Below are 18,711 nucleotides of genomic sequence, written 5' to 3' on the forward strand. Positions count from 1 at the left end.
TCTTCATGTTTTAAAGTTTCTGCTGAACATTGGAGATAAACTGTGGTTGTTAAGAACTGATCTCAGTTCAGCTTCACTCTTCACCTGGAGCTGATGGAGACTCTCAGTCACTTGTTCTCTCAGGAGATGAACCCACTCAGCAGAGAGAGAGAACAGACGCTCAGGGAGCGAAGGAGGAAACGTTCTCCACCTTCACACATCAGACTCACTTTGATCAACTTAGTGAGATTTGAAGACAGATTTGTCTTTTATAAATCACTTTAATGATTCACTTGTTGTCTGTTCATTTACTCTTAAGCACTTTTGTACATATTTCCACTGATGCATTTGCTAAATGCATGAAATCCAATAATACTATAGAAATAATGCACAGAACTACAGTGGCCCTGAAGTTCAAAACAACACGTACGACATAAACCACGACAACATCAACCTTTGACAGAGAAGTTGAGTTGGATGGAAATACTCTGTGTGTGTTTCATTACTTTCCTTTGTGTTTAGTATTAGTTTTTGTGGTAAGTATTTTGTTTGGTCATTTACTGTTGAGATGTACACTTTGTAAAATACACTTTAAACTCTATTTGAAGTATTTTACATTTTAGATGCAATTTTTTTTACTCGCTGCTTCCTTTTATTTTGAAACACCTATATCCTGTGCGTGCTGACGTCACGTCCCCCTGTACGTGCAAAGCCGGAAGCCGGTGCCATGTTGAGGAAATCAGTTCTGGGCGAAGTTCACTAACAAAAAAGGGAATTAAAAATTAAACATAATCAGATTTCGGGGTGAACATGGAGGTAAGAGTAGTCGACATTAGACACGTTGATGGAATAAAAGACAAAGTTCAGTTTGTGACGACGTGTTTTTATCACAAACTCACAGTTGTTGTCGTAACGAGCGGATCTTTCCTTGATGACCCCTTTTTTAATTTCCTCCATTGAATTCTCCCTTTAAACGCTAAAGCTGCGGTGTCACTTTCATTTCAATCCGCAGGTTTTAAGAGTTTAAAGTTTCCACCCGGAACCGAAACAAGTCGTAAAATATCTGCCGGAAAAAAAATCTATTCTTATTCGTTTAATCGATTAATTTTAACATTCGGATTTTTTTTCCATTGACGAATCAGCTGCGATTGAGTCTCGAGAGTGTTTAGTTAAAATAATCTACAATAAAAAAAAAAACTAGCACAAGCCACTTTTGTCCGGAAACTCTTGACAAGCGACTTCCTGCCACAGCTTTCAAAATAAACACCAGGAATAACAAAACCTCTAAATTGAAAGATTTATATTCACTATAACAATGTTTTTTTTTAAACACAAACATACAATCTTTAATTATTACTGATTACTGATCCGGCTCTGGCATTGATCAAGGACGATGCGTCACCGCTTCCTTCTACTTTCCAGAAATGAATTTTTATTTGTGATAGCGATCGGGGTATTGGACACACGTTCACGGTATCAGCCAACTGTCAATCAGTCTCAGCTGTCAATCAGTCTCAGCCTGTTCTTAAAACTTCAAATAACGAATCAAAGCTGTATTTGTACTTTTACTCTTTAGTTTGGTCCCGGTCCAATCCAGTAACATGGAAGAGGCAGGATTTATGACCCGTACCGCAGCCAGCCACCAGGGGGCGACCATGACGCTTTGGCTTCACTTTTCTGGAGCTGTCATGTCGTCCATCTTTTTTAAAGCCCATGATTTGAACAGCTGGGTCGGTGAAGTTAGCCAGCGGGTTTTACTCTGACACTCCCGTCGCCTCACTTCCGGTGTGGGTGTCCTTTAGCTTCACCGGCTCCGTTTCTCCGGGATCCTCTGAGCTGTCTGACCCGGGCCAGCACGAAGCTAAGTCGGGGTTCTGGCTCTATCCTCCGCCGCTGTCGTTAACCGGAGCCCGGATTCAGCACCGGTGCCTCGCTCGGTACACCCCGGTGTCCCCGGTACGAGGACCGACAGGCGAACGGGCTCCAGGCGGAGAGCGAGGAGCACCGCAGCCCGGCTAAAGCTAAACCGTGTCAGGACCAGGTAACAGCCGCGTTAGCTCGGGGGCTAACCGGGTTATCTCTGGCACGGTGTCTCGTCCCGACACCCGAAACATCGCGGTGTCTGGTCCGGTGTCTCCGGTAGATGAGGACAGAGAGACCCCGGTTCGTCTGCGTGACGTCCGCTTGACTCGGACACGGACACATGAGGCCCCGCTGAAAACATGGACCTGAATTTCTATTCGGATCTAACGGACGGTGGCGGGCAGCACGACGGGGACCCGCAGTTCCTGGACCCGCAGACTTTCAACGGCTTTGACTCTGACAACAAGGTGACTGTCACCCACACATGTGACCCCACTTTGTCCGAGGCCGACATCTGACCCTGAACGCATCACAGGCCTGATTGGTTGCACTGTTCGTTAAGTTTTCACTGAGTCCGATATCTGGACTGAGTATTAGCCGATATCGAGTACTGGTTCTGATATCTGGACTCTTGAGTATTAGCCGATACCGAGTACTGGTTCTGATATCTGGACTCTGAGTATTAGCCGATACCAAGTACTGGTTCTGATATCTGGACTCTGAGTATTAGCCGATACCAAGTACTGGTTCTGATATCTGGACTCTGAGTATTAGCCGATACCGACTACTGGTTCTGATACCTGGACTCTGAGTATTAGCCGATACAGAGCACCGGTCCCCACACCTGTCCTTCACGTATTTACAGATTCCACGACATTTAAAGTGAACGTGTTAACGTGTTTTAACAGCTGAAGTCGTTCATACGTTGTCGTACGTGGATATGAAGTTAATATCGTGGCCTCACCACAGTTAAACCTCGCGCTGTGATTTGCGAATGTTTTTTAATCGCTACTTCGCAGATGGGAAGTGAGCGGAAGGAGAGGGTTCACCTCTGAAATGTTCGTATTTGTGTGACTGGGCTCAAACTCGTGGGACCTTCCAGTGTGAAATGTTGATGGATGACACCACCTCTCCTCCTTCTTCTCCTTCTTCTCCTTCTTCTTCTTCTCCTCCTTCTGCTCAGTGGCAGCAACACTGCTGCTTTAGAGCGGCGAAGCAGTAGTGATTTCTGAGAAGAAGACAATTGCTTAGTGAAAGAACTATACTTGTATCGGACGGGCAGATAAATTGGCGTTCTCGATAAAATCAAAAACCCTGGTTCTAACTTGTGCATCTGAATGTTTCAGTTTCCCGGAGGCAGCGACAACTACCTGACGATATCAGGGTCCAGTCATCCCTTCCTCTCCTCCGCAGAGGTAAGTCTAACTATGTGACCTTCGGTGTCTTCGACAGTTTTTTGTTTATGTAGCCCCCTCTACGCATTAATTACGAGAACCTGACCGATGTATTGGTCGGCCCAAAACATCAGCTGATATGAATACGTTTATTTTATGTAGAATCATGTTTATATTAATTCAATGTCGATCATTTTAAAATGTGTTTTCTTTTTAATTATAAGTTAGTTATAATAAAGTTTTATGGTCAAACTGTTGTTGCCAAAAACTATAAATATCGGCCGATTTATCAGTATCAGCAATGTTGAAATCCCTGATATCGGTCGGGGTCTAATGCGCTGCAGCCACGTTCCAGTTTGTTTCTGTTGACGTCCTTCACATTTCTACCATTTTCTAATCATTGACGACGCGTCGGCCATTGAAGGCGTCTCCTGTGTTTGATCAGCTCCATCAGTTCATGTAATATCAGTTGTGATGTCACAGTTACAGCCACATGAAGACGTTTGTACTCACTGACATACTCACATTTTTTAGTGTGCCACTAAACCCATTGACCTCTTCAACCTCGCTGGATCTGCTGGTGGAGTATGAACTGTTTATCAACACTTTTTTTTTCTCACACACGTCTTTTTAAAACAAAGCTTTATTTTACATTTACATTTCTCATTCGTTAAAGTTCATTTAACGTCATTATTTTTCCTGCCAACTCATCCAGTACTTCCCCGTTAACGTCCAGGAGACATCCCACACTTCTAATGAAGTATCTGTAAGATCTGAATGGGAAATGTACTTGATTACTAACAACCATCTTTGGGGGAAAATGAATTAGACAACTACTTTGGTCCATGTCCCATCTGCTAATATGGAGGAGGCAGGGTTTGTTACATATTGGAAAGCCAGCCAGCAGGGGGCGATCAAGATGATTCAGCTGTCATGTCGTCCGTCTGTGGAAACAGTCTTTGGGTTTATTTATAAATCTACTTATAAATTTGCAGGAATGAAAATACCAACAGTATCAAACCTGCTCCGTTCCCTTCACTGACGGTTCAGTTACCTGGAACGGATTTAATCTGCTGTGGTGGGTTTGTGTACATGTTTGTAAGTAATATCCCAGCAGCCACCAGCACAATATCACGCCTGTCGTTCAGCCTCCAGCACCTCGTGCGGCCGTGAGTAACACGGGTGGTGGAGGGGGGGGGTGAACTGGGGCCTGTATCATGAAGCAGGTTCAGCTCCGTCTCTTTTCTTGACTCCATCCTGCTTGATTCAGCGTTTCGTGAATTCTCATATGAGCCGTTTTTAGAGAAACTTCATGTGACATTGTTGATTCCTGCAGTGAAACTAAAGTGATGATCCACCGTTCTCCCCTCCAGACCTTCCACACTCCCAGCCTCGGCGATGAGGAGTTCGAGATCCCCCCCATCTCTTTGGACCCGGACTCGGCCCTCACCGTGTCCGATGTGGTGTCCCAGTTTGGGGAGCTGTCGGACAGCGGGCCCTCTGACAGTGGGGTGGCACCCGGGAACACCGTGGTGGAAGGGGATGACCCCTCGTTCGCCTCCACTTTTGTGAACGCCCCCTCACAGGGGCTGGAGCACCTGAGTCTGGGGGTCATGAACCAGTCGGGGGGAGGTGCTCTGTTGGGGTCATCGTTGGGAATGGTGAGGAGCGCAGGACGTTACCACGTCATCTCAACATTAAGCGTTATATGAAATCCACTCACGTCTTCTTCTCTTCTGCAGGATCTCGGGCATCCCATCAGCTCTCAGTTCAGCAGCTCGTCTCCGGTAGCCATCGACGTCCCTCTGGGTGACATGAGCCAGGGCTTGCTGGGCTCCAACCAGCTGACCACTATCGACCAGTCGGAGCTCAGCGCTCAGCTGGGGCTCGGGTTGGGAGGCGGCAACATATTACAACGCTCCCACTCGCCTGAACACACTCTGTCGACCACGGCGTCGCCCACCAGCTCACTCCAGGACGACGACATGGAAGATTTTAGACGAGTGAGACTGATGTTTTTATTTCACTGCTCTTTCCAGGAAATCTGAACAAAGTACTCACACTGTCCTGATGAAGCACATTGATTGGCCTGTGTTTCATTAAGTGTGTGTTCCAACTTTACATTTGTATTTTTGTATTCGAGAAATATTTAAGATTTCCAACAGTTTTCCACTTGAGGTCGAACAAGTTGTGAACATTAACGTCTCGTCACCGTTTTAGTTGATGTGCTGAACTAACAAATAGTTGCGTGTCTACACTTCCAGCAGTTCTGGAAAAAGATAAACTCTCTTTTGCTCGGTTTGCGGTCCCCCCCGACCTCTGCAGGAACAACCAAGCTAAGCTGCTAACTGTTGTTCACTAGTTAGTCCACAACAATTAAAGCAGTTTCCATCTCTTTCATCTCTCACATTCAGAGCGTCCTGGTTGAATCTCCGGTCTCTCTGGCCGTCTCCCCTGGGGTCATCTCCCTTGACCCCTCTATGTCCGATTCACCTTTCTCCACCCTGACCTCCAGCGTGTCTCCAGGCTTCAGACGAAAAGGAAGAGGAGCAGGACGCGTAAAGAAGGAGAAGGAGAAGAAGGACCCCAACAAGCCTCAGAAACCGGTGTCGGCCTACGCCTTGTTCTTCAGGGACACGCAGGCGGCCATTAAAGGACAAAACCCCAACGCTACATTTGGAGAAGTCTCTAAGATCGTGGCGTCGATGTGGGACAGTCTGGGGGAGGAGCAGAAACAGGTGAGATGGAAACGGAGAAAGTCCTGTGTGGGTTCCTAGTTGGGTCAACCTGCAGATACGGTGTTTTTATTGAGGTGAAATTCCACAGGAGACAAATAAACTAAGATTTATGAATGTTTTCCAGCACAAGATGTCGTAAAGGTTAGCGATGCAGTAGCAGATATGACCTCATCAACGTGTGGCGAGATTTAAACAAAACACACTTTTTTTCCAGGTTTACAAGAGGAAAAACGAAGCGGCGAAGAGGGATTACTTGAAAGCACTGGCGGAGTACAAAGCCGGTCACAGTTCTCAGGTGAGCTTCTTTTTTTTTTTTTTTCAATCTGAAAATGCAAAAATTACACAAACAAGTGGCGCCATCTTTGGTCTCCCACGATTTTAAAATCTTTAAGTAAATCTGCTGGTGTGTCGGAGGAATCACCAGAAAGTAGTGGAATGAAATAATATTTGCCTCTAAACTGTAAAACCATCTTGTAAATACTTGATCAAGTTTCTCTAACTTTGATTCTAAAGTTATATTCAGTCACTCACGTGTTTTTCCTGTGTGTTTTCATCCTCCTCTCCTCAGGCTCCCATTGAAGTCATGGACACTGCCCCCTCGCCTTCACCTCCACCCCCAGCTCCGTCAGTCACAGCCACACCTGCCCCCACCCTCGCCCCTCGCTCCACCAGGTCCCAGCATTACAACCCAGAGGAGAACACCATCACCAACATCTGCACCTCCAACATCATCCTGGACCTGCCCCAGGTCACCACGCGCTCCCGCACCAACGCCATCAAACCCCAACCTCCACCCGTTGCCCCGAACCCCCCCACCGTCACAAAGATCATCATCAAACAGACGCAGCTGCCCTCTGGCGCCGTAACGGTCACGGCGACGCCTGCCTCGTCGCCACGCCAGCCGCCTCCATTGCAGCAGATGCAGAGCACGCCGCCTCCGCCTCGGCTGCAGCAGATGGTCCACGCCCAGGCTCCTCCACCTCTGCAGGCCAAGCCACGAGGCGTGGGCGCAGCGGCTGCCACCGCTCCTCCACCGCTACAGATTAAGGTCGTCCCATCGTCGCGACAGTCGGATTCGAGCACGCCCATAATTATGGCGGCGGCGGGTGAAACGCCTACGTCCTCCACACTGATGATGGAGCTGGGACAGTCGGCTGCAGTGGTGACAGGAAGAGAGGAAGTGGCAGAGGTAGAAGAAGGGGTAAGATCCGAATAATAACCATATCAGCATAATACGTAAAGTTATTCATCTTATCTGATGCTGTGAATGGAGATAGTTCCAGATGAAGCAGAAAACAGCTGATCAGCTGATGAACAGACCATCGACTTTAAACAAAGATGGTCGACATGACACCTTCAAACACTGAAGCCAAAACATCTGGATCTCCCCCTAGTGGCCGGCTGTATCAGCCTCAAGCATCCAGTAAATGTCGGAGCTGGAGATAAATGATAAAGTGAACGTGTGTATTTCTCTTGTTCAGATGGAGGTGGAGGTGAACGTTGCCCCCGGCCCAAGCCTGACTCCTGCCTCCAGTCCCAACATCTGCATGCGTGCTGGCTGCACCAACCCCGCTGTGGAGAGTAAAGACTGGGACAAGGAGTACTGTAGCAACGAGTGTGTCGCCACCCACTGCAGGTATCTGTACTTATTGATCCCTGCCACAGAGTCGCTAAGAACAAAATGAATATCACGGCAGCTCTGCGTTGACTGCGACACGTCAAAGACAATAAACAACTTCCTTTATGTTTTCTTGTCCACAGAGACGTGTTCATGGCCTGGTGTGCAATCCGAGGGCGGAACTCCACCACCGTCACATAGGGGAAGGACACGGCTGACGGAGGAGTGTTATACAGAAGGACAAAGAGGATTCTTTCATCCTGTCATGTCAGATGGGAGAATGGTCAACGGAGTGTGTTTTTCAAAGTGTTATAATATACTTTCCTGTGACTCTCTCATCCTGCACAAACGACTCCAGCAGAATTTTTTTACATCAGTGGGACTGACGGCTCATAATGAGAAGAATGGATAATTTAATAATGTGGAAGGAAACGGAAAGAAAAACTAGAGACTCTGTTCTGCTGCTCCGGGATCTATCGATCATGTGTTGTGAATTTAAGATATGGACTTGAGGAAAGAAAAATCAAACATTTTATATGTACTTATTGTGTTTTTAATTATTTTGAAGAGGAAAAAAAGTGCAGGAAGGAAATTATGATCTTGCAAAATGTGTTTCGGTTTATTATATTGATTTAAAATAATTATTTACTGTCACACTGGGGATCGAACATTTTTTATTCCATTATTTATGGGGGTTTCTGCGTCGACGGACCGGAGAATTCTAGTCATTAGAGATTTGAAGAACCAACAAGTGGGCAAAGCACAAACCGTCTTAAAGCTAATCTGGAGTTGGACCAGGGGGTAAAATATATTGGTAAGAAGTAATTTTGAGCCAAATACTGTGTCACCTTTAAAAGCCACGATGGTGGAAACTGGAAACTTAAAAAAACAGGTGCTAAGATTCAGGGAAAGAAATCACACCAATGTTCTCTGTGCTCCTCCGCTGCTGAAATACCCGGTGACGTAAGAGGGTTTTTATTCATGTGGTGCTTCTTTTGTTTTATGAGGAGAACTTGTGTTGGGGAAAAAAAACTCTATAAATATTGGAGTGAAACGACCACACACCAGCCCTGACAACACTACTTACTGTGAGAGGAAAGGGAATCAGATTAAAAACACTCTTTGAACATGACAGGGTTTCATTTAAGGAATTTCTTTCAGGTCAGTTTCTTTAAAATAACAAACTGTTCCCAGTCAGATGAAATGGTGCAGTGATGAGTCTGGTTTATTGTAGATGTCTGGGAATGTTATCAATGGTGAAATAAAATATTTTATGTTTTAATATATATTTGAACAACTGGAGCAGGATCTGTCGAATCTCCGGTGGTTTTCATTTGGTTTCTTTTCACGTTTGTGTGTGAGAGAGAATCTGAATTATTCCTGACTTTGATAAACAGGCTACAAATTAAACAGAAACTAGAAGAGCTCCTGAACAGACCAACTCCTCCAAGGCTCACACCAGATCTCACCATGTTAAAGGAAGTTGTGAAAAATCTGCCCAGTGTTGAAACTTTTTTTTTTTTTTTTTTCATTTCTTCCTGACAACTCTCCTTTCAGCACTTTTTAAAAACTTTGCTCAACATTGAACAACTCACAAACAAAATCACATTTAGTTGAACTGTAAGCATCTTAAACAAATAATGAGATTAAGAGGAAAATGTACTAAAAATGCAGAGAGGATATAAATGATTTCACTACAGACAGAAATGTATTTGAGTAAAGTGCAGTAGCACAGGATGATTGTCAGTATTTCTATACTGAAATATATGTACACAGATATATGCTTATATAGACATACAGGCAGGTGTGAAGAAGTAATGATTGTATTTTGTGTATATGTATATATAGGCAGAGTATAAATACATCATAGTATACAATATATATATATATATATATATATATAATGATGAAAATATAACGTAAAGAGTACATTTCTCTAAAAACGTAATGGATGCTTCTGGCGGTCACGTGTCTCTCGTGTGATCCCGTCGCTCGTATCGCGAACGTGACGTCACCTAGCGCGTTCGATGACGGTGGCGGGAAAATCCATCGTGGCGGGAAAGAAAAGCAGCGTGGCCCACACAGAGCCAGGGGGCGCTGTCGTCCCCGCGTCACATTCAAACGCGCCACAAACTAATTAAGTAAAAAAAAAAAAAACGACAAAGTGACGAAATAAGTAAAGAAGCGATGGAGCGTGATGACGTGTAAACATGTTACTGAACATCTGACGTCAGAGGGACAATAAAGAGAGTTTATTATAATATGTGTTACATGAGGAGTGCAGGGGGAGGAGGAGGGGGAGGCACAGAGGAGGAGGGGGGAGTTAATGACTGAGTGTGTGTGTGGAGGAGAGAGGAGCTCATAACATCTCGCATTTCCATATTTCTTCGTGTTTTCAATCCTCCGCGTCGAGAAGCTCACAGCCGGCGGCAGCAGCGTCTCCCCCGGCCCGAGGAGGAGGCGTCTCAGCGGGCGAGCAGAGAAAGTGCGTTGTTGTGGGTTGACTCGGATCATCATCATCATCATCATCATCACCACCCTCCTCCTCCTCCTCTTCATCCTCATCTTCCTCCGGCCTGCTGAGAAGCGAAGCCGGGAGCTGGAGTTCGCAGCAGAGCACTCACCATGGCGGTAAACCTGGACAAGGAGGCGTACTACCGCCGCATCAAGAGATTATACAGCAACTGGAAGGTAGAGCGGGCCGGGCCGGGGGTGTCTGGATGTGGCCTCACACTTTGATCACAACCTGGAGGTGGTGAAGTGTGCGGACATGCTAACCACCGCGGGGTTGTTTTTTTTTTAGCCGAGCTTGTTGCCTCTGTTGTCGGGGGGGGGGAGCGGTGCGGTCTCCCCGCCCGCGTCCAGCGCCGACACCCGGGGCTTCTGTGTCCGCGTCGGGCCTCGGCCCCCCTCGGTTCTCCCCGCGTAAACCGAGTTACTCACTTGACGTCTCCGCCGTCCACCGGGACACGCGTCCCCGCCTGTCTCGTCCCGCGGCACACACGGGCTAGCTGCCTCCATTGCTAGCTCCGCCAGGCGTCCCATTCACCGCGTTAGCGTGCTAGCTCGCAAGTTTACCACCGAGCTAGCTCGCGAGCCAAGCGGCTGGGCGCGTAGCGACCCAGCGCCGGTTAACGTGACGAATAAACCGCGTTGAAAGTGACAGAAACAACTTGATCCAAGTCTTTAAAAGACCTTCGGACCAACACGACGCTGTTTTCAAGCTAACTGTCAGTTTGCGCCTGTAACGGTCGCCACATGCTAATGTTAGCAGGCTAATTAGCATCGGAATAAAGTGACATGTGCAGCTTCTGGAAATCGCCTGATTGAGTTTTTAAACGTGTCGAATCCCACCACGTGAAATCCCGCTGCTGCTTTTATCATCACACGAACACGAGCGAGTGTTTCTGAAGTCAGAACATGACGGGGTTGTTTATTTTTGCAGCTAAATCCTGCAGATGAGTGTATCGTGCGTTTATATAATAGTAATATCTGCATTGTTATTGTCCCTAAAAGACACTGAATGAGCTTTGAGAGACAGTTCCGTGCAGCATCAGAGGCTGATCCTCATCTACCACTGACTCCACACACTTGTTAATAATATGGCACCAGTACTTTATCTGCACACACTTCCTGAAACAATAGGTGATGATAGAACCTCAGTCTGCTCTTAGGATTTCCTCTTCATGTGCATGATCGAGTCACGTGCTCTCTTCTGTTTTGTGATCTTGCAGAAAGGAGACGATGAGTTTGGCAAAGTCGATGCCATCGTGGTTTCAGTCGGAGTGGACGAGGAGATCGTTTACGCCAAATCCACAGCCATACAGGTAAGGACGCCGCGTGATGAAACCCAGAGGATGCTGAGGACTCCACAGTCAGGTGCTGCAATAAACAGATCATGATGTAACTACAGTTAACCTATGACCACATGTTCTGGGTTCCTTTTCTGGATTGCGTGCAACGTGTGATTGCGTTGCTGAGTGTGGAAACCTGTTTTCTCTTTCAGTTCATTGATTCACTCTCGTTTTTTTTTGTTTTTGTTTTCCTCAGACGTGGCTGTTTGGCTACGAGTTGACGGACACCATCATGGTGTTCTGCGAGACCAAGATCATCTTCCTCGCCAGCAAGAAGAAAGTGGACTTCCTCAAACAGGTGGCGATAACTAAAGGCAACGAGAACGCCAACGGTGTCCCGCCCATCACCTTGCTCACCAGAGAGAAGGTAAAACTAACAGCACTTAGTTTAGTCACCCACGTGGGATTTTAAGATTGGAGCCTGTGGTGTTTCCTGAAGACTCAGGAGATTGAATCTTCCTCTGACTCTTCAATTTGTCGATGCTTTTTCAGAATGAAAGCAACAAGGCCAACTTTGACAAGATGATCGAGGCGATCCGAGGCAGCAAAGAAGGAAAGGCGGTGGGAATTTTCAGCAAGGACAAGTTCCCCGGAGAGTACATGAAGAGCTGGAACGACACGATCACTGCCGAGGGACTGGAAAAGGTGAGACGTGGTGGAGCGCGTGAGCTGAAGCTCCAGGTCCTGTAATTAGTAGGAGTCATTATCAACAACCCATCTTAACTTGTGTCGTGTGTGCAGGTGGACATCAGCGCTGTGGTCGCGTACACGACAGCGGTGAAGGAAGACGGGGAGCTCAACCTGATGAAGAAGGCAGCGGCCATCACCAGCGAGGTTTACTCCAAGTTCTTCAAAGAGCGCGTCATGGAGATCGTTGATGCAGATGAGGTGAGGAGCAGGAGACGCTTAGTGCACGAAAGCTGGTCGTTCTGTGCTGGAACTAACGCTGATCTTTGGCGCGTATTCTCTCCCTCGTCCAACAGAAAGTGCGTCACAGCAAACTGGCCGAGTCCGTAGAGAAGGCCATCGAGGAGAAGAAGTACCTGGGTGGTGCTGATCCTTCCACGGTGGAGATGTGTTATCCCCCCATCATCCAGAGCGGTGGAAACTACAGCCTCAAGTTCAGCGTCGTCAGGTAGGTTGGCCCGTCTCAACAGAGTCTGAGGAGCATCTGTGCAGGAAAAGTGAATTTACACTCATTTATTTGATCTTTTCAATTTGTATATGGATTAATTTGCTCGTTAATATCTCAATTAGTGGATCTTTGAAATGTCAAAATGCAAATATTTGGCTTTTATGCTTAAAAAAAAATCAGATGATGAAACATAGAATTGTTAATTGTTGCTTTAACAGATTATTGAGAGCAAAGGTTTTGAAACATAATGAATGACGCTGCTGTCGTGTTAATTGACACCGGTCTTTCTCTGCACCAGCGACAAGAATCACATCCACTTTGGTGCCATCACGTGCGCCATGGGAATCCGCTACAAGTCGTACTGCTCCAACCTGGTGCGAACCCTCATGGTGGACCCTCCTCAGGAGATGCAGGACAACTACAACTTCCTGCTGCAGGTGGAGGAGGAGCTGCTCAAAGAGCTCAAACACGGTGGGTTCCGGAGAATGCTGCGAGTGTGGTTAAGTCTTATCTGAGCCTGAGCTAAAAAATAAAAGCATTTTGTTTCAAATAAGCCTGTTGAGCATAATTCCGTCTCCTCCACAGGTGTAAAAATCTGCGACGCCTACAACGCCGTTCTGGATTATGTGAAGAAGGAGAAGTCGGACCTTGTATCAAAGCTGACGAAAAACCTCGGGTAAATGTCCACACATTTCTCTTCCACATTCTCTCCCTCTGTTCCACTCATGACGGTTTTTTGTTGTTCTTCGTAGATTTGCGATGGGAATCGAGTTCAGAGAAGGCTCTTTGGTTCTGAACGCTAAGAACCAGTACAAACTGAAAAAAGGTTAGAATTAGTTTTTGTACTTTTCACTCCTCACAAGTTTATTCCTCACCTGAAGATATTAGTACTTTGATTCTGCTCTTATACTTTCATCAGGGTTTGGTTTAGTGATTTCCAGTTATTTCAAACCTAAATTGAGAACGTGTGTGTCTTTGCAGGCATGGTGTTGAGTATTAGTTTGGGATTTGCTGACCTTGTGAATAAAGAGGGTAAAAAGGATGAGCAGAAGAAATATGCCTTATTTATTGGTGACACAATACAGATCAATGAGGTGAGTGATTCTAAAGAACTTCTCAGAGGAATGTCAGAATCACACTGCTCGCTATTATTAACACGTTTAAAAAAAATATATTTAATCCAAAAGCCGAGCTGTCCAACGTCTGACAACTGGAAATGTTTGTGTAACAGGAAGAGGCGGCCACGATACTCACACCAGTCAAGAAGAAGATCAAAAACGTGGGGATCTTTTTGAAGGTAGGTGTCAGACTTCGTCATCTCTGGAGGTAGCAGGGTCTCGATCTTCACACACACACACGTAGAAGTGATGTCGAGGGAGAACACGAGTGACCTCATATGTTTTTCTTGTCGCGTTTCTCAGAATGACGACGAGGAGGACGAGGAAGAAGATGGCGACGATGCCGAGGAGCTGCTGGGGAAGGGAGCTCGGAGCGCGGCGCTGCTCGCGGACAGGACCAGAGTGAGTGTGTTGTTTTCCATGTGACAGGTGATCAGTGTTTATTTGTCACCTTGACTCTGCGTTAATAACTAAGTGTGAATGTCTCTGTACTCTACCAGCTACTGGGGAAGGTAAGTATTCATTGTTTCTTCTCAAATCTCATCAGCTGAGCTCGTTCAGTTATAATAAGAATCCTGATGGGAAAACGTTTCATTTTCATTTCAGCGAGGTTTTTCTTTTTTTGTTCTGTGTGTTTTCTGACCATCCAACGCTGTGACACATACACACATATGTCTGTACTCTGCATGTGTGTTGTGGTTCCATTCTGTTTTTTTTTTTTTTTTTTTTTTTTGCTGGTGTTGGAGTTGTTGTCACTCAGTTGTTTCTGTTGTCAAACGTAGAACGAGATGACGGCGGAGGAGAAGAGGCGGACCCACCAGAAGGAGTTGGCCAATCATTTGAACGAAGAAGCCAAGCGTCGTCTGACCGAGCAGAAGGGAGAGCAGCAGATTCAGAAGTGAGTGACGGGAGCCTGAAGGGGGCGCTAGAAGATGGAACAAACGAGGAGAGGGTCGAATTGTGTTTGGCTAAATCTAAACTATGGATTATTTCAGTAAGCGAGTATTCTATCGATTATTCCGTTGATTAAGATTAAGAAACATCGTGATGCCCCCCCCCCTGTTAGACACTGACAGACGGCTTCAGGAATGTTTTCAAATCTTCCGTCGTGGTGAAAACGTCACTGAGCTGTAATCTCCTCTTGTGTTTTTTAATTGAATTAACTCTTTTCCCCTCAGGGCAAGAAAATCGAACGTGTCCTATAAGAACGTGTCTCAGATGCCCAGAGAAAGAGACATCAGAGAAATGAAGATCTTCATCGACAAGAAGTACGAGACGGTCGTCATGCCCGTCTTTGGTATCGCCACGCCGTTCCACATCGCCACCATCAAGGTACGCCGAGGGAATCTCCATCCGTCTGACCGGCGTTGGATTTGTTGTTTGTTTGATTGATCATCTGATGTTTCTTTTTCTCTCGTGTTCAGAACATCAGTATGTCGGTAGAAGGAGACTACACCTACCTGAGGATCAACTTCTACGTCCCCGGCAGCTCTCTGGGTCGACAAGAGGGAAATATCTTCCCCAACCCTGATGCCACGTTCGTCAAGGAAATGTGAGTCTTAAATATTTTACTAAATAATCATTCAAATGTTTCAAGTCCAGGAAACTGAAATTTGTAATTTGACGTTTGGCAGCCAGATGGATTATAAGAATTATAAATTGTGTATTTAGTGTCTTCATTTAGAGGTTTTGTTTGTACACCTGCTTATTTTTATGACTGTGTGTAGATTACACTTTTAATTCAACCACCTTCTAACCAGTAACTCCCTTCCTCCCCCGTCAGCACGTACCGAGCGTCCAACCTGAAGGCCCCCGGCGACACGTCGGTGCCCTCCACCAACCTGCAGAACGCTTTCCGCATCATCAAGGAGGTACAGAAACGCTACAAGACGCGAGAGGCAGAGGAGAAGGAGAAGGAGGGCATCGTCAAGCAAGACTCGCTGGTCATCAACCTCAACCGCAGCAACCCCAAGCTCAAAGACCTCTACATCCGACCCAACATCGCCCAGAAGAGGATGCAGGGCTCGCTGGAGGCTCATACTAACGGTGACGAAGCAGGATTTATTTCTCGTGGTAGATTTAAGAACTGTGAACCGAAGCAGCGTAAAGTTAACCTCTGTGATTTCCTCGTCCAGGTTTCCGTTTCACGTCGGTCCGCGGAGACAAAGTGGACATCCTCTACAACAACATCAAACACGCCATCTTCCAGCCGTGCGACGGGGAGATGATCATCGTTCTGCACTTCCACCTCAGAGTGCGTTTACTGGTTCAACCTCATTTTTGAGGAATGAGCTTGTTTTACTTTCTCTGAATGAATCAACATTAGCAGCTGGTGAAATGATCTCAGCTCAGGCTCTGAGATAAGATGAGCCTTGTGCTTTTTGTGGACTAAACCATTTTAGTTTCTGAGCTTTAGATTTGCCGATAAGTAAAATGTAACTTTTACCTGTTGCTCAGTGTAACGTTGCTTTTAAAGAATGCCTTACGATTTTGGATTTGGGTTTTTCAGTATTTGATTCTCTCTATCACACCTTTCCTTCCAGAACGCCATCATGTTTGGCAAGAGACGCCACACAGACGTCCAGTTCTACACAGAAGTCGGGGAGATCACCACAGACTTGGGTAAACACCAACACATGCACGACCGAGACGACCTGTACGCCGAGCAGATGGAGCGGGAGATGAGGCACAAGCTCAAGTCGGCCTTCAAGAACTTCATCGAGAAGGTGGAGACGCTGACGAAAGAGCAGCTGGAGTTCGAGGTGCCCTTCAGAGACCTGGGGTGAGTGGATGTCCGGACGGACGTGACCGTACGATAACATGGAGAACAGCTCCATAAGCAGGTGGACTCATTGTTTTCGCTGTGCATCTTTGTTTCCAGGTTCCAGGGCGCCCCCTACAGGAGCACCTGCCTGTTACAACCCACATCCAGTTCCCTTGTCAATGTCACCGAATGGGTGAGTAGCTACTCGGATGCTGTTCTGGAATAAGTTTCACTTTGGTGCACAGACGTTTTGAAAAATAAAATCTAACCAGTTGCACAAAAGATTGAGTTGTTCAACTTTGTCGTTGATGTATTTTAACTTTCCGTCCCCGTTAAGCCGCCGTTTGCCGTGACCCTGGACGAAGTGGAGCTGGTCCACTTTGAGCGCGTGCAGTTCCACCTTAAGAACTTTGACGTGGTCATTGTCTACAAGGACTACAACAAGAAGGTCACCATGATCAACGCCGTGCCCGTCAACTCCCTGGACCCCATCAAGGAGTGGCTGAAGTACGACCTCTGACACCATTTCATGTTTTTATCGTTGAAGGTCTAAGTGACGCCTGCGTCTGTTAATGTTTCCTGTCTCTTACTCAGCTCGTGTGACATCAAGTACACGGAGGGAGTCCAGTCTCTGAACTGGACCAAGATCATGAAGACCATCGTGGACGACCCCGAGGGTTTCTTCGAGCAGGGGGGCTGGTCCTTCTTAGACCCAGAGAGCGAAGTATGTTTCACGTGTGGAGGAAACAAATGTTTTCACAGAACTTCTCCCGATGTTCCGCTTCTTAAATAACAAACAATACAGTTGTGGTTACTCTTCACTGTCTGTGATCACGTCTGCATTACTGTGTCTCGTCTCCGTCTCAGGGAAGTGGAGGAGAGGAGGATTCAGAATCTGAGATGGAGGATGAAACGTTCAACCCGTCAGCAGACGAGGAAGAGGAAGAGGAGGAGGACAGTGATGAGGATTACAGCTCAGAGACGGAGGACTCGGGTGCGGTGTAGTAAAAGTTTTTTAAATGTGAAATCTGTAAATAACGTTGGATCCATTTGTACAGAATCTTTGGTAAAATGTTCCTGATACGAGTTCTTAATGTCTCGTGTTCAGTGGAGTACAGCGAGTCGCTGGGCAGCGAGGAGGAGAGCGGTAAAGACTGGGACGAGCTGGAGGAAGAAGCCAGGAAAGGTTTGTATCTGCAGCCGATTCCTCCTCAGACCTTCTTAATGTTGGAGAACAGGTCAAAATGAACATCGGTAAAATAAATCTTCTCGCCCTCCAGCTGACAAAGAGAGTACTTACGAGGACGAGGACACCTCCAACAGGAAGAGGAAGATCCGGCCGTCAGCCCCGCCCAGCAAGAAGAAGCGACGGTCCTAAATGTCACACAGATACACGCACACACACACACACACACACACACACACACACACACACACACACTGCCAAAACCTAGCTGACCCTTGACCTTTCCTCCCACCCCAACTGACTCTTGTTGCCCGAACATTTCTTACACACACACACACACACACACACACACACACACACACACACACACACACACACACACACACACACACGATGTGTATAAAGACGTAGACGGCCCTTATTTTTGTGTTGGTCAGTGAAGTGTCAACGTAGAGACGTTAAAGAAGGAGCAGTCGCACACTTCACTCTTCAGCTCTTCTCCCTCTTCATTCCTTCCTCATTTCTCTTTGGTTTCCCTCTTCCCATCTCCATCCATCTATCAGGGTTTCACGTGTGTGTGTGTGTGTGTGCGTGCAAGTGTGTGTGTGTGTGTGTGTTCAAATGGGTTTTTAATTGCGAGCATTGTTTATTTTTTTGTTTAAAAAAAAATAAGTTTCTTAACTAATGAATAATAAAAGATGAGACCTGACCGATCCTCTGCCAAGTGTTTTATATAAAAACTGAGATTCCTCCTCCTCCTCCTCCTCCTCGTCTACATTTCACTTTCCCGCCATGTTTTCTTCTGTGTTCGTTAAATTGTGGTAATTAAATGGAACATTTCTCTTTTCTTTGACGGGGGGGGGGGGCAGATACACATTTTCTGATAATTCTTATTTGAACGGGTTTGTAAACGTTTGCAGACAGGCTCACACATACACTGTCTCTTTCGCACTTGTCCTCCTCTGTCCCCTTTTCTCTTTGGTTCATTCTGAGTAGATATGTTGTACTGTTAATTCTGAAAATCCTGTTTTTGTTTTTGTAATAAAATGAAATGGAGTTGTA

General features: G+C 46.3%; 2 protein-coding genes and 1 long non-coding RNA gene across 7 annotated transcripts; 2 read left to right on the top strand and 1 right to left on the bottom strand.

The window, feature by feature from the left end:
- Window positions 1–243: 243 nt before the first annotated feature.
- Window positions 244–1,227, bottom strand: LOC138406382 (uncharacterized). Its single transcript, XR_011239837.1, has 2 exons — window positions 879–1,227; window positions 244–738 (listed from the first exon to the last, which is right to left on the bottom strand). It is a non-coding gene; the product is annotated as an uncharacterized lncRNA (long non-coding RNA).
- On the top strand, window positions 661–8,878 carry tox4b (TOX high mobility group box family member 4 b). Of its 4 annotated transcripts, none has more exons than XM_069518524.1 (10): window positions 666–795; window positions 3,189–3,257; window positions 3,771–3,821; window positions 4,610–4,897; window positions 4,979–5,239; window positions 5,651–5,974; window positions 6,189–6,269; window positions 6,543–7,175; window positions 7,456–7,610; window positions 7,736–8,878. In XM_069518524.1, exons 1-10 carry the CDS (start codon window positions 790–792, stop codon window positions 7,791–7,793), a joined length of 1,926 nt encoding a protein of 641 aa, XP_069374625.1. In that variant the 5' UTR covers window positions 666–789; the 3' UTR covers window positions 7,794–8,878. The 4 variants fall into 4 exon arrangements, with proteins under 4 accessions (XP_069374626.1, XP_069374625.1, XP_069374623.1 ...); XM_069518522.1 differs by lacking the exon at window positions 666–795 and adding an exon at window positions 1,713–2,309; XM_069518525.1 differs by lacking the exon at window positions 3,771–3,821 and having other exon boundaries at window positions 661–795.
- A 989-nt stretch (window positions 8,879–9,867) lies between these two features.
- supt16h (SPT16 homolog, facilitates chromatin remodeling subunit) lies at window positions 9,868–18,711 on the top strand. 2 transcript variants are annotated; one of them, XM_020107548.2, is made up of 24 exons: window positions 9,868–10,283; window positions 11,327–11,419; window positions 11,643–11,813; window positions 11,939–12,091; window positions 12,188–12,334; window positions 12,430–12,581; window positions 12,880–13,052; window positions 13,167–13,257; window positions 13,334–13,407; window positions 13,563–13,675; window positions 13,813–13,878; window positions 14,003–14,101; window positions 14,482–14,597; window positions 14,878–15,031; window positions 15,124–15,251; window positions 15,483–15,745; window positions 15,835–15,953; window positions 16,243–16,481; window positions 16,581–16,656; window positions 16,801–16,970; window positions 17,058–17,187; window positions 17,331–17,457; window positions 17,572–17,649; window positions 17,744–18,711. In XM_020107548.2, exons 1-24 carry the CDS (start codon window positions 10,218–10,220, stop codon window positions 17,839–17,841), a joined length of 3,096 nt encoding a protein of 1,031 aa, XP_019963107.1. In that variant the 5' UTR covers window positions 9,868–10,217; the 3' UTR covers window positions 17,842–18,711. The 2 variants fall into 2 exon arrangements, with proteins under 2 accessions (XP_019963107.1, XP_069374622.1); XM_069518521.1 differs by lacking the exon at window positions 9,868–10,283 and adding an exon at window positions 10,384–11,237.

The sequence above is a fragment of the Paralichthys olivaceus genome, chromosome 22 (assembly GCF_024713975.1).
Source record: "Paralichthys olivaceus isolate ysfri-2021 chromosome 22, ASM2471397v2, whole genome shotgun sequence".
NCBI classification, from domain to species: Eukaryota; Metazoa; Chordata; class Actinopteri; order Pleuronectiformes; family Paralichthyidae; genus Paralichthys; species Paralichthys olivaceus.

Bases quoted from the DNA above. Each gene is read 5' to 3' on its own strand.
- supt16h (XM_020107548.2), top strand. From the start codon at position 10,218: ATGGCGGTAAACCTGGACAAGGAGGCGTACTACCGCCGCATCAAGAGA. The intron at 10,284-11,326 runs GTAGAGCGGGCC...GTGATCTTGCAG, and splicing joins GATTATACAGCAACTGGAAG to AAAGGAGACGATGAGTTTGG. The intron at 16,657-16,800 runs GTGAGTAGCTAC...GTCCCCGTTAAG, and splicing joins TTGTCAATGTCACCGAATGG to CCGCCGTTTGCCGTGACCCT.
- tox4b (XM_069518522.1), top strand. From the start codon at position 2,202: ATGGACCTGAATTTCTATTCGGATCTAACGGACGGTGGCGGGCAGCAC. The intron at 6,270-6,542 runs GTGAGCTTCTTT...TCCTCTCCTCAG, and splicing joins AAGCCGGTCACAGTTCTCAG to GCTCCCATTGAAGTCATGGA. The intron at 7,176-7,455 runs GTAAGATCCGAA...TCTCTTGTTCAG, and splicing joins TGGCAGAGGTAGAAGAAGGG to ATGGAGGTGGAGGTGAACGT.